A 14,716-nucleotide genomic window follows, 5' to 3' on the forward strand; every position below is an offset into this window, starting at 1 on the left:
CAACAGACTTGCTCCAAATTAAACCAATTGGAAAACTTGAGGAACATTTCTGACTGGAAGTAGGTTGTTTGTAGAGCAGGTAGCAGCTTTGGACAACCAGACAAGCCTTTGTGCTGAGTCCCAAGGTTGAAGGCTAATTTGATGACTCCCATCATCCTCTTGAAACTATTCTCCTTTAAAAACAAAGAGAATGGGCTATTTTTCCTTCAGGAGCTTCGGTAAGGTAAGTCTGATATCTACATAGTCACTGATGTTCAAGGAGAAACACGAGCACCAAATAATGCTCCTAGCCCTGAGTTCCTGTGTGCTATGTGTCCTTTACTGAAGTGGGGACGTGGAGTTGAAAGCATAAAACCAGACAGCCATGACATATAACTATATTTGATGACCTCAGCAAAGGGGTTGTGACTCTGTGCATGCATAAGTAGAGATGAAGAGCAATCTATGCGCAATGCACTGCCCAGTGTCTCATCAGGTCCCACTTCAGTACCAGAAGGTGAAATCTTATATATGAGAGTGTCATTCACTTGGAGAAAGAGCTTCATTGACAGGAGAAAGCAAGCCAAGCTGAGTAGGGGTTGGAAGGGACCCTTAAAGACCATCTACTTCCAACCCCCCCACCATGGACAAGGACACATTCCACTAGACCAGGTTGCTCAAAGCCCCATCTCACCTGGACTTGAACACCCCTAGGGATGAGGCATCCACAACCTCTCTGGGCAGCCTGTTCCACTGCCCCACCATACTCACAGTGATTTCGTCCTAATTGCTAATCTAAATCTGCCTCCATTCCCCCTTGTCCTACCACAGCATGCTCTTGTGAAAAGTCCCTCCTCAGCTCTCTGGTCAGCCCCCTTTAGGTATTGGAAAGTGCTATAAGGTCTCTCTGAAATCATCTCTTCTCCAGGCTGAACAACCCAAACCCTCTCAGCTTGTCTTCTTGGGAGAGGTTCTTCAGCTCCCTGATAATTCTGGTGGCACTCTTCTGGGCCTGCTCCAACAGGTCTGTGTCTTTCCTGTGCCAAGGACTTCAGAAGTGGACACGGGACTTCAGATAGGGTCTCATAGGAATGGAGTAGAGGGGGAAAATCCCATCCCTGCTGTAGTTTGCCTTCTTAATTCCCATAGGCCGGGTGCTAGAGCTTGACCAAGTCCTTCTGGATGGCATCCTGTCCCTCAGACGTGTCAACCATACCACTTCTCTTAGTCTTGTCAGCAAACTTGCTGAGTATTTTGTATAGACTGAGGTGTTTAATGCCAGCAATATATAAATTTTGCTCTCAGATCATTACCTTTCTTTATGCATGTATTGCAGATTAATCCACTATTGGAGAAGAAGTGTTGGATAGGTTTAGAATATTATTTTATTTTAAGGAAAAGTTATACCATTTGGGAATACACTGGTCAAATATTTCTTAGAAGGTTCCAGATCATGGGTTTTGTTTTATCAAATTTACACTTTAGAATTCATTTTCAATACAACTGATATTATCATAATGTTTTATGTGATGTGTCTCTGGAGGCTGTCATGTTCATGCGGGCAAGCTCTTTGTATTGACCAAGGCCTCTTGTAAAAAGAGCAATTTTAATCTGAAAGAATTCTATTTAGTTCTTCTATTTTCAGATAAAATAATAAAATTCCTTTAATCTTTATATTCCCTGTCTTATTTTAAATCCTGGCACTGCTTTAGGACTTCAAGCACTGCAAGACAAAACGATATAAAATATATGTATAAAAATATATATTTTAATGAACAATATAATATTCCCTGTGGCCTGATTTCACTCTATGAAGTCTGTGTTCCAGATGTGAGTGGCCAGTGTAGCTCTCCCCTGCCCCTCTTACCTCACTTATATTGTGATTTTTTTAATTTTATCCATTCTATATCCTCACCAAGAAAGGAATCTTTAAGTTCATGATGCTTTGTAAGTGTCTCCTCTAATGATTTTTATCAGAAAGAAGGAATCCTTTCCCCTCTTCTTGAGAAAACATGTCTGAACGTTGGACCATGGGATAAATCGTATCGTCTACCCACAGAGATGGTGTCTGATCATCCAAAAGAAAAGTTGCTATGTTGACTGAGGGTTTTCCCCTCAGCACACAAAACCGAGGAGATACTACAGGATTTGTCTCACTGAAACTTGACTCATTACCTGATATCTACAATTTACATCTGCCTGATGGTTTGTGTGAGCATCAGACTGACAGGTGTGGAGGGGGGAGCACTGATGTCCAAAGGTAAGAACACCCTTACCTTCTGTGAAAAGTACAGTGCAAGAGGAAATGTCACATTACCTACTAAAGCTGATTTTTCCTTTGAGGTCATTACCTGATCTTACAGCAAACAAGTAATTTATAGTCCTCTTATCGTTCAGACATTTCTAAATTGAGCTTTCCACGTGTCACCAGCCATTCTTAATAATAAAGGAGAAACAATGTAATCTTCTCTATTGTGAACCTTTTACCAAAACAAAACGCACATCTAGGTAAATGAAGGGTCAGCAACAAAGTGTATCTTAGAAACTTTATATTTCAAATGCACAATCAAAATATTTATATTGTTATTTCTTCCAATCCATATTATTCTGACATGGAAAAATATTACTAGTAATGAAAGCAAGTAATTTTTAAGTATCTTCCAAACCTTCCAGAAAATTATGTCCATCATTGATTTGGATTTCCCACTTTCAGAAAATAAACGCCTTCCTTGCAAAATCAATTAATTTTCTTCTAGTCAAATAAACACACTCCTAGCTAAGAGTTAGAATAATCTGCCCTGATTGTATACATGAAAGTGAACTAGCATAGCTCATCACCTCATGGAATCAGTAGGAAAGATTCTTTAATAGGATAGGAAAAAATAAATAGCAAAAATTTGTCAGTTCTGAACTTATAACTTCTCTGAATTAAACTTACTTTAAAAAATCACAATACAGCAGAAAACTTTGTTTTCTTTACCTCGTCTGAAGTTTTCTCTTCAAGTTTTACTTATTTTACTTATTTTACCAACTGCAAAGTCTACAACATTAAAAGACCTTGTCTTCACACGTGTCTCTCCTTTCTGGTTGATGTGTATTTACACAATTCAGTGACTCAGAAGGGGATTTTTTTTTGTTTGTTTTCAGTTTTAGAGAATACTTGTAAGTTTCTCTTGCTGTTTCCAGAAACATTTATTGCTTCTACCATTTCTCATGACCACTTCAATCAGATGTTGAATAGCAAGTATGAGATTTGTATGAACAGCCAGTCTTCAAAAGGTCTTGATCTATCAGACATTGCTTGGAAGCTATTGTAGCATCATGAAATATTCATTTCATTTTAACCCAAGTGGACCTCAATATTATGTGAACCCAAGTGGACCTCAATAACATGACCTCTCATGTTTTCTGAGATGCTCTAATTTTAGTGGTCTGAAGATCAGTTTTTTTGAGACAAACTGCAAAATACTGCTTTGTGTCTGTGATGCAAAGCAAATTTTAAGAGTTGCATGTTGTCAGAGCACAAGTTATTTGGCTCAGACAAACTCTCATATCAGGTGTTCTTTGATCTGTTAGAATATTTTCCACCTCATGGAAAGGTACACTTGCATGCAGATAAAAAAGGCATGTCATCTCTATAGATCTTCTAACACAAATTCCTTCAAATATTTCTGAAGTTGAATGTTCTCATCTCTGTTCTCTTCTGGTGTTTCCAGAGTAATCTCTGAGTTCATCTCCATTTGCATTGAAATATGTTGCTGTTGGATAAAAATTACATTATACACAAAATTTAAAAATTCTGTGCATTTTTACAAGCACTCAATTTATTGGGCATATATCTGGGATTAGTACAGATTACTTACTCTGTTGCAACTCTAATACAAAGGGTATATTAATTACTCCTTCAAACTAAGGTTGCTCACAGGAAAATTGGTTTAGTTTTTCTGAGCCTTAATGTTATTTCTTGGCACTCTCCAGGCCGATATGACCATTGTACCATCAACAATCTCTTGAATCAAAAGATCACAGTGTCATCCCAGTAACTTGTTGCTATCATGTAGACAATGACTCCCCAGCTATGCTGAAGTCTTCTGTCAAAGGTTTTGTAATAGTTTGGGGACAGAAAATGCTTCTTTCTCTGTCAGCAGCATTAAATATAGGGGGTTTTGTGTGATTATATATTGAATACAAAGACCCCTACACAGCAGTTTACACAGTATTAACGTGAAGGGAGATACAGAATATAAAGCTAATGGTGATGATTCTTTATTCTGCAGCCCATATTCATAGCCACAATGGGAATTATCTATAACTATATATTAAATTATAGTTAATTTGTTCACAATTACTGGTAAAAAAATGGGTGAGAAGGACTTTAGCATAGAAGATGTGATAAATACACTCTTTAACCAGCTGAGTTCAGGGTCAATATGTCACCTTTAGCACCAAATTTGGTCAAATTATATTGACCAGAAGTGTCATAGAAATTATTCTGAATCTTGAGAATAAGAGATTTGGCCTCAAGCCAGTTCTGAAGCTCTTGAGCTTTTCTGGGAATATGAGTGTAGTGAAGAAGAGGAGCACAGTCTGCTCTGGGACCCAGACAAAGGCTTGTGGAATGAGCTCCAGGTGCAAGTTCAAAACATTTCAATCTCTTAATTTGTCATTTGATTATGTAGAATATGCACATCATTTCCCTGATAAATTTGTTTTGAGAAAAAATAAACAAAACAACACATTCCTCTTGCCTCACAACTCAAATTATGATTCCTGGACTGAGATGATCTGTGGTTTCTGTCAGAGTTTGCAATCATTTAGATATATTATTAAGAAAATCCCCAAAACACAATATTGGAATGCATACATCTTTCTCTTGGGAAAGAAAACAGCAGAAAACAGCATAAGGGAACACAATGGAAATTCCTAGTTAAATTGCTGAATGCTTTACTAGAAGATATTTTGATATTGCAGCGTAAGTACAATAATATGGCAGGATAGAGTAAAATTTACAGAAATCCTGCAGAAGCTCTGAACAAATATTTTGAGCACACAAACCAGAGAAAATCCTCATTACAGTTTTCTATTTCAATGGTATTTTCCACCAAAAAACCCCTAATTTGGGCACACCTGTGCCTTCTCCTCCTGTGTTGCAGAACTAGGTAAGAAGCAATCTTACTGTGCCTTCTACCACACAGTTCTCTGTGTAGCTTTTCTGAAGTTACACAGGTCTAAACTACTGCCTGACTAGCACATTTTTCCCTGCAACTCACACAAGGACAGCAATAAGAAACGCTGAATGTGCAAGCCAAGGAGCTCCATTAACAACAGTCACTAAATACTGTAAATATTTAGTCCTTGTTTTGCCAAGCTGACTAAAGACTTGTAATCCGGCGTGAGATAAGCAAGCACCTGAGCTCATAGTGCATCAGCTCTTCCAAAGTAAACACCTCTGCTTGTGGCTTTGTCCTGAAGCAGGGGCACAGCTGGGGTAGGTTTTATTGCATGCATTGTGCAGCCTCCTCCTTCCTGCTATTAGAATGTGCACACTTACTGCTGCATAGCCAGTGACTTGCAGATCGCCACAGAAAATTCCCCTTGATAACTGGCTGACATGCTTACATTTACAACATCCCATAACTGACTATTCCTCAGAGACTCAGGGTGATCACTCCTTAAAATGTTGGCCCACTGAGTGTGGATACGCTGAAACACCTTGGAGCACACTAGGCATTTTAGTGGGGATTTAGTGAGGATTTTTTACTCCATCCTGTGTACTGACACCATTGGGCTGTAACCTCCACAAGGTATTCTGTTCTCTTCTGGCTTCACTACAAATGTTGTACACACCTTTTGTTTTTTGCTTTTTGTTTTGTTTTGTTTTGTTTTAATTACATGCTGCTCTAAATGCAATGTTGTACCGTTGATTGCAAGTAACATCATGCGTGTCAATGTGGTGAGAGAAAAAAGACACACTACCTGGTGGTGAGTCTCATCTGCTAACCACGTTTTGATATTATTTGAAGGATGTGGAACAGGTGTGGTTAAAACTTCCAGGCATCTGTACCTGCAAGACAGTGATACAGGCACGCGACTATTCTTGTCTGCAGGAACAGATCACACATTAATGCTTTGTAATATATATTCCAGTTCTAAGACAGGCATCTACTATTTCTAAAGCCATTTAAACTTTTTTTTTTGTTTCTTTTCACTGTAGACACTTTTCTCAACATTTTCCCTAGCTCTTCTTTAGTCTAACTGGTTTCTAACCTGCAAGAGATTTAAAAGGACTGGTTGTATATAAAAAACCCTATGATTTCTACTCAAATAATATTTCCAAGCAAAGTGATAACTTGTGGCATGCTACTGTGTCTATAGCTTAAAGAATTATTCCTATGCACTCTTTCCATAATTAAAAATTGATAATTTCTTTAATACAAATCAGGAATCATGATTAATTTCTAATTAAATAATAAGTTTACTTTTAATAGAGGCTCTACTTACATACTGCACCTTCCAAATATTAAGGTATCTTGAGTTATCATTCTATCCTGGACAAGTTTATTTCTCAGTTCAAGAAAGCCTTTGCTTCCATATGCAGATGTCAATAGGAAAGCTATGTTGCCAGACAAAAAAGTAGTAGCATAGAGAGAGTTAGCAGCATTAACTCTTCGTGGGTGTGGGGCCACTACTGTCACTTTGCTATACTGATGGTATTAATAGTACAGCAAAGGAAATTCATTCCACTAGCCTGACTTCCCTCTTTTATTTCTAGTAAACTCTCCAGCTTAGAGTGAAAGACTGCTTTCCTAACACCCGTGGATTATGAAATGAAATTGGGCAGCATGACACGCAGTTCATCTCTGGTCTGATTAATATAGGTGGCCTTGAATGCAGAACCTGTGAAAGCATGGGGTAAAGTCACACTGAAGATAGAAAGTCAGCTGTCAGAATAAGATTAAAAAATTTCATTTATAGTGGCAGAAATGCATCAGAGAGTAAGGTGTGAGACTGCATCTGTGGGGGACTGCGGTAGGAGCTGTAAGAGAAGAATTACAAGTGCCGGTGTCTTACACTAGGTCATAACATCAAGCACTAGTTTGTTAGAACAATAGTTGGAAAAGCACAATTAACTGCTTCCTGAGAAAATCTGTGTTTGAATTTTATCCATTTTATGGTTTGCTCTCATCCTGACCCCTCTTCCACCAGAATTTTATGCAATCATCAGAAATGTACACTACCTTCTACATGCATGTATCAGCAGACCTCCAAGGAAAGCCAGAGCACAAAACAACACGAGACTTAGCAGTAGGATATCCATTGTCTTTTCTTAAAAAAAAAAAAAAAAAAAAAAAAAAAAAAAAAAAGGAAAAAGAAGAGGGAAAAGTAATGTTAATTATATGGGAGAGACAAGGATAGTTAATAAATTGATGAAATTGATGAATTACATATGGACTCATAAATATTGCTCTATTCCTGAACTGTCACAGATTTAAAGAAACATTTCCTGGACATTTTTTAGAGGAAAAGGGCTTCAGCACTTTTCCTTCCTCCCCTTCTGCCTTTTAGCCCTCAGCCTTGCTGTCTTTGTCCAACACTTCCTCTTGCTTCATTCTGTTCCCTCCTTTTTCCTGGAATTCTGGTCTCATATCCTGGGCATGGCCTGTCCTGCCACTGGATGTTTCCACACAGCCTTGATTCCTCTGGATATGAAACCCTCTGTCTGTCTGCTATTGGTACTTCTGCTGCTGCTCCAGCTGCTCCTGAGTCCCTACTGCTGCCACCTCCCATCTCCACACACCATGGGTCCCCCATTTCTGCCTCCTCACCACTTCACACCTGTAACTGATTGAAGGCAAAATGAAAATAAAAGCATTTTGTCAAGCAAAATATTCTTTTTGATTCAAGAAGCAGCATTTGTTTTCTATTATACTTACCTTTTTAGCCCTGCTTGGCATAGTGCTAAAGAAATGCCATCAATACATATTTATATTGTTCAACAAATACTACTACTCTGTACCTTCCATTTCTTCCTCCAAAATACCCAAAATAGCAATGTATTTGGTTGACTCAGAAATGGTTTTCTGGGAAATTTTATTTCTTGTTTAATATCTAGCTTCAGAACCACAACTAGTTTGGACTGGTTTTAACTAAGTATTTTGAAGAAAACCAGGCAAGGACAGCTCTTAAAATATTTAAAGTCTGAGGCCAGTTAAACAATGGTTTTAGGATCAATCTAGATTAAAAATCCAAGTATAAAAAAGTTCTGAGTTTGAACCCATTTATTTCCACAATTTTCATAGGAAACCAAGAAAAAACTCAGAAACTTGTGGGCAGAACTTATAAGAATATGCCTTATTTAAAGTACAAAACCACTCTTTATTCACTTTAAGATCAAAAGGAAGTTACTTTCTTCTTGCTGTCTGAGATGAGGGCTCAGAAAACTTACTCTGAACCACCTCTGGACTGTGTAGTAGATTTTTTTTTTAGTTTGTGGTAATTTCTCTGCATCATTCTGCTAACCCTCTATCATGCACACACCCAGGAGAAGAGGAAGTCCTGTTCTTATCATCAGCTGAACCACAAAGAGGTTTGCTTCTCCTGCTTTCTTACTTCTTGCATTTTGGAAAGCAGCAAGAAAAAGAAGCACACATATTCTTTTGGGTAGACCATTTCATGGTGGGGTTTGTTCAGGTGTTTTTTTCAGATGCAAATGCTTTAAGTTTGACAGAAATAACAGAACTTTGAAACCAAAACAAGCGGCTTGGTTTGCAAAAATGCAGAACACTTCTGAATTACTACAAACTTCAAAGTGATCTATGAATGCTCATCAGCTCTAAAAATTAGACCAATTATTTCAAGTTTCTACATATGAATAAGCTGATTAAACATTTCTTTTTTTAGCAGAAAGTTTCTCTAGCAAACAGCTCAGTTCAGGTTAAATTGTGAAGGTTTTTTTTTGAGGGCATATGCTAATTCCAAAGGAGAATTAATGTTTTCCTCATGAGAAAATTAGCAAATTCTTTTCATGTCAAAGGAACATTTCAGAACAAATATTTTAGTTATGTTTTGAATTATGTTATTTCATTTTGATGTTTCAGCTTTTTTTAAATGAAGGCTAAAATGCCTTTTTAAAATGCCCTATTAAAGAAATGCTGCACATTTCCTAGATGAAACAATAGAATGTCAAGGAGATGCAAACAGAAAGCAGGTCATGCCATGCTTCTTCAAGACTTTCAGTAGAAAGAGATCCTGTAACACCAGAAAAATCGACACATTCCAAAACAAAAATATAGAATGGATGTTTTTCTTTTCCAGTTACGTGCACAATATCCATTTATACATGTTTCCAATTAGAAGCAAATAGAATAATTTCCACAGAATACAGAGTAAAATTGACAGAAAAATTTGTCTCAGAATGAAAGGAGGTATGTAAAGAGATTTAGCTGAGCACCTGACCCTCCAATGGAATATGTCCACAGATTCATTTTATAAAAACCACTGATCCTTCCTGAGTAGGAAGGAGGGAAATTGCTGCACCACATGTGCAGTATGCTCCTGGGTAAATCATCCTGCTGCACTGAACACATGCAGATATTACAGCTTATGTGCCATGGGGGTCTTGTTCATCATAAACTTTTCTGAAGTGGAGGAAACATGCTGTGATTCTGAAACCTCAACAACAGCTGTAAAGGAAGCTGGGAAGGCAGTAGTGTTGGAAACAGCTAAAGGAGACTGGCAGATGCTGAGAGCAAGGTTTGGTAGGCTGGAACCAGAGTGGGTGACTGCTTAACGCCATTTCCTTCTTCTGCTGAAAGGCTGGTTGGGAATGAGTAAATCTACATACCTCCTCCCAGAGGATCTCTTCTGATTTCCCCTGTCTACACATCAGATGTGTCTGGCCTGTTGCCAGGCACACAGACCAGGCAGCCCCCTTCCAGGCCATGCAGTGGTCCTAGGCTCTCTCAGTCTTTAGTGAGAAGAAAGGGAAATCTCTAAAGAGGAATTCAAGACTCTTATGGCCTGAAAATTTCTCTCCTTCAGCACAATGAAAATGAAGGGCAATTTCTTCAGATATTTCACAAGTGGAATGCTTTTGAAATTAAATGAATGAATTTAGGCCAAGAAAGGTTCCAGCAGACCAGTGGGATTCAATGAGGCATCTGACAGAGCAGGCATCCAGTATCCAGTAAACTCTATAAGTGAATTTACATTCAATCCATTCAAACATAATAATGTCTCGCCTGGTATTTCCTGTCCTCAGAAAAATATGTATTTGAAGCTCAAAGATCAAGAGGACATATTCCAAAATACAGTCTGTTGTATTAAATAATGAAACTCACCTTGTTTTGTTTTACCATCCATAGTATTATAGTTTGTTTTTTGGGGTTTTTTTTGTGTGTCGACACTCACTCACGACACACACTGTACTACTTCCCCTCTCCCTAATCTGATGGCAGGAAGCTTCTGCATGTGGAGGCTTTTTTCTCATCATGGAAAGCACACCAATGTTAGGGGTTTTCTTCATAGAGGTTGAAGGAAAAGTATTGCAAGGTTCTTGTTTACTTTGTGCTTGTGTGAGCTGTTGGGGCCAGAGCACATATATTTAAATGAGAGCTAAACCATTTCCCATCTCTGTCAGATATGAAATTATTCCATGGGTGTAATAAGGGACATTCTGGACTTAGTCCTTAAAGGCTGTATGGTTTGATGAATGGTAGGACTTTTGTGGATTTCTTGGCTTACTAACTCCAGTTGAAAGTATTTTTAGAGATGTGTGGGCTATCCTTTGCAGGGCAAGGCAACAGGGTGGAGGGATGATGGGGTTAGGACCTAGTCAGCTGCTGACCATTATTATTTCCTAAAGGCTGTCGAGAGTTGGGTGTAACTTAACTCAGGACAGCAGTTCTGTAAAGACCACAGAAGTAGAATTCAGACTAAGGACTCTCCTTACAGCAGAGCCGCGTGAGCCTGGTGTGTGCCATGGACCCCTAGGTACAGTTATGCCCCAATACCAGCCTGGAGAAGAAGAGAGGCAATAATGAAGTAAATACAGGGAATGGTAATAACATAAACCATGAAAACAGTTATGAGTAGTAAGTACATAACTTACCATCGTGAATAATTACTGGTTCACTCCATTCACTCCAGATCTTGTTTGCTATGCAAATCTCTTTCTTTACCCTCACTTGTGCTGCACATCTTTTTGCTGGTTTATGAAATGGATACTTATAGTTCTCTGCAGTGACATTTGCAATCTATCAAGAGAGGTTTAGGGGATTACTTTAAAATATTTTGCATTGCAGTTCAAACAGACATAAACTAGGGATGTCAAATACCACTATTTACATCTCTAACTAGTAGGAAGAGATTTTTCAGAACAAGTTCTTTTGTCCAGATACAATTTGACTCTCATCTGATGTGTGTTAAAACTCAGAACTGAACATGAAGAGAGACTGGAACTGATAAGATGCAAGGCGGTATCATTTATGGCAGGACATTAGGAATTTGAAAACACTGATTCCCCTTTCATTTTTTATCACACTACATATAGGATGAACACAGTAACTATGGAACTGCAAGTTTCAAGATTTTTGTGTGGGTAGTGTGCTACACTTGCTTCTTTGTTAGAATGAAATTCTTCTTTCAGCTGAAGAATCTCCACTGTTTTTGTGGCTATCCTGAAACATCTTTAATTGTCCTTATGAAAAAAAAGCACATCACTTCAAAAGATCAAGTCCAAACATGAAATGGTGGAATTTAAAGCAGAGGGATCTTTAAATAATCCCTAATCACTTTTAAATATTGAAGCAAACTTCTATAAATAAACAGTGTTAAAAAAAATTTTAGAGGTAACAAGAAAGAGAGAAAGTTCTTGCTTGTAGAAGTTAAAAGTGATGCTAGAAGGCTGCAAAGAAGTAGAAAGTATGAATCTCATACATGGAGAAGCATGGAATCTTTGCTTCTTTGGTGTTAGGAAAGTATGATCTGTTCTCTTCATACTGACTGATGTGGTGTGGATTTGACTCTGTGCACCATGTCACTTCTTTCTCTTCCCTTTAAGGCTTTTCCAGTTCTGGTGTCTATTAATATTTTGTGGTACCCAAAGCACAATATGAAACTTCAGGGGAAACAGCATCTAGATGGGCAACTTAGTCACAACCTGCATCTTACATGTGACATGCTGGTCATATACACTTGAATAACATTTGACCTTTGCCTAACACAGAATGATTGACTCAGTCTGTGGTTCCATGCAGTCCACAACCTTCTTTCTTCTGTGATGACTCCTATATTTTAATTCCTTATTTTGTGTTGACATATTTGACCTGTATTTCCTAATCATAGGATTTTCCTTATTACTGAGTTTTGCCTTGTTGATTTCAGACTTAACCAGAATTTCAAATTCTAATCTTGTTTTCCATGGTACTTGACAACCATTCCTAGCTTTCTGATGATACTTCTTTTTCTGTAAAAAAAAGTCAATACGATCTATATGATAATAATATACAATTCAAATTTAATATAGGAGACAAAAACTTCAAATTCACTTCAATGCAAGCCTGACTCTGAAAGATTTTATAAAATGTACTGATTTTTCATTTTTATCAGGAAGACAAATTGGATTATTCATTAAAGACAATGGGATTTCTTTAAAGTTTTTTTGAGATTAAATTCTGTTTAATTCGAAGGATGCCTTGTTTTTGTGGAAGTTATGTCGTATAGACTAAGTGTACTACCAGGGAAACTGATTACCTTGTGATCTGTTATTTTCACTTGGTACAAAAAACACTTTTTCCTTGCTGAACCAATAGTAGGTGGAGGTTTCCAATGAATTTTAATACTTGTGTTTTCAGTCAAAACTGAGACGTTGATTGGTGGGTTCAGCTTCTCTGAAAAATAAAGAGCACAGAGACCTTCTGTACCTCATGCTCTTTCTCCTATTTAAACAGATGTAAAACAAATGAAAGTACATCAGTTCTTAAAATACACAGCTGAGTGTTTCAGAGTTTGCCCCACCCAAAGAAGACATTCTAGTGAGTGACACATTTTCTTTGAAGTTGCTGCTCAGTAAGTGCCTCAAAACAAAGGGATGTAGTTGGGGTTTTTCACATATCTTTCTAGGAAAGGCAGAAAGAGTGGGAAGGAGAAGAAGACGCTCTCCAGAGCCAGTGTTGGTGTTGAGGAGACCTTGAGTCTGCTATTGGCTCCATGTCATGTAGGATACGTGGGTTTTGTCTACCCACAGTACTGGTATTATTACTTTAAAAAAATGGAATTTAATCTCTCACAAAGGGGTTACAGAAGGGGCACTTAGAAATTCTTCATAGAATCTTAGAAGGGTTTGGGAATGGACCTTAAGGACCATCTAGCTCCAAATCCCCTGCCCAGGGCAGGGCCGCCTCTCACTAGAGCAGGTTGCTCAAACCTCCATTGAACCTGTCCTTGAACACTTCCAGGGATGGGGCGTCCACAATTTCTCAGAACAACCTGTTGCCCAGAGAATTTCTCTGATTCAATACATGAAGATTTCTGCAGACACTTAAGAAATATCTCTCTCTCTCCTGTAGAGGAGCAAGCAAGCACTTGCTCTGGAGGAAATACAGTATTGGAAATAAGGGACGTTTGGGTTCCCAGGATTTCAGCCTTGGATTAATATAATAAAATCTATAGTTATTTTTTGCAATGGCAAGTTTTAGAGCACTGCTCCTGAGTGTGTGCTCAGTACTCAGGCCCCCTCAGTCTTTCTCAGCTGCTGCTGCATTTCTGTGAAAGGAGGAACTCCAGCTGGAGTTCTCTGAAAAATCCCTCCCAGCATAGGCAGAATTGCATGGCAAGTTTCTGCAGACAGGGTCAGTGAGGTCTGGGGGTGACAGGGCTGCAATATGAGAAAAGCCAGAGAGAGGCAGAGAGGGTGAGTGTCAGCACGACGGGTCCATGCAGCTGCTGTGCTTGCTCTAGCAGCCTTTGAGGGTGGGGACACACCACAGACCCTGAGGAGACATGAGCCATGAGAAGAGGAAGAAGCAGGGGTTTTGTTTAGTCTCTAAAAGACTGCTGCCAGACCATTCTCCCTTCTGTAAGGATGTCAAGTATAGGCAGCAATTTCATTTCATCCTTCTCTCATATGTCAGATTATAGCTGGCTCTGATTTCAGTGTAAAGATTTAGGTAAGCAAACAACTCTAATGTCTTAGAAAATGTTAGATGAGATCTAACTCAGAATAAATATTTAGAGTTTAAAATTATATTTTTGCAATCCCTTGAGCTATGACTAATTCCCAGGTTACAGGTCTGGAAGACGATCAACATGTTAAAGACTTAAAAGGCATTTAAATTTGCAATCTTTGCTAAATTTCAGGTGAATTTCTTACCCATGAGATTAATTCAAACTTACCAGAGAAGTTAGGAAAAGTAATTTTATATGATCATTCAAAACTCTCAATAATTAAAAATAACTGCCAAGTTATTTTTAACTTAAAAAATAAATAAAAATGCTACTAATGTTTGAGAATATTCATATTCTTAAATTCAGGTTATAAACGAGACTTGTAACTATTTATGTTCTTTTTCTTAATCACACTTGCTCAGCACTATAAAAAAAAGGATAGAAAAGAAAAAAAATGGAGAAACAAGGGTGCAATGCTTATAAATATTGTTTCCTCACATTAGCCTATATTTTTTAATTAAAATTATAGATAAACAATGTTATTAAATCAGGAAAAAAAATTAAAAATATT

General features: G+C 38.0%; 1 protein-coding gene across 4 annotated transcripts in view; it reads right to left on the reverse strand.

Annotated features, from left to right (window-relative positions):
- Positions 1 to 2,513: 2,513 nt before the first annotated feature.
- Positions 2,514 to 14,716, reverse strand: part of LOC121354082 (interleukin-5 receptor subunit alpha-like) — a 58,388-nt gene continuing 46,185 nt past the window's right edge. For all 4 annotated transcript variants that reach the window (XM_041468435.1, XM_041468437.1, XM_041468436.1 and 1 more), the window contains 5 exons: positions 12,733 to 12,869; positions 11,090 to 11,234; positions 7,218 to 7,305; positions 5,956 to 6,043; positions 2,514 to 3,737 (listed from right to left, as the gene is read on the reverse strand). In XM_041468435.1, the coding sequence (XP_041324369.1) occupies positions 3,615 to 3,737; positions 5,956 to 6,043; positions 7,218 to 7,305; positions 11,090 to 11,234; positions 12,733 to 12,869 (581 nt within the window). In that variant the 3' untranslated portion in view covers positions 2,514 to 3,614. The remainder of the gene's footprint in view (positions 3,738 to 5,955; positions 6,044 to 7,217; positions 7,306 to 11,089; positions 11,235 to 12,732; positions 12,870 to 14,716) is intronic.

The sequence above is a fragment of the Pyrgilauda ruficollis genome, unplaced genomic scaffold (genome assembly GCF_017590135.1).
Source record: "Pyrgilauda ruficollis isolate IOZ18807 unplaced genomic scaffold, ASM1759013v1 scaffold22, whole genome shotgun sequence".
Taxonomy (NCBI): domain Eukaryota; kingdom Metazoa; phylum Chordata; class Aves; order Passeriformes; family Passeridae; genus Pyrgilauda; species Pyrgilauda ruficollis.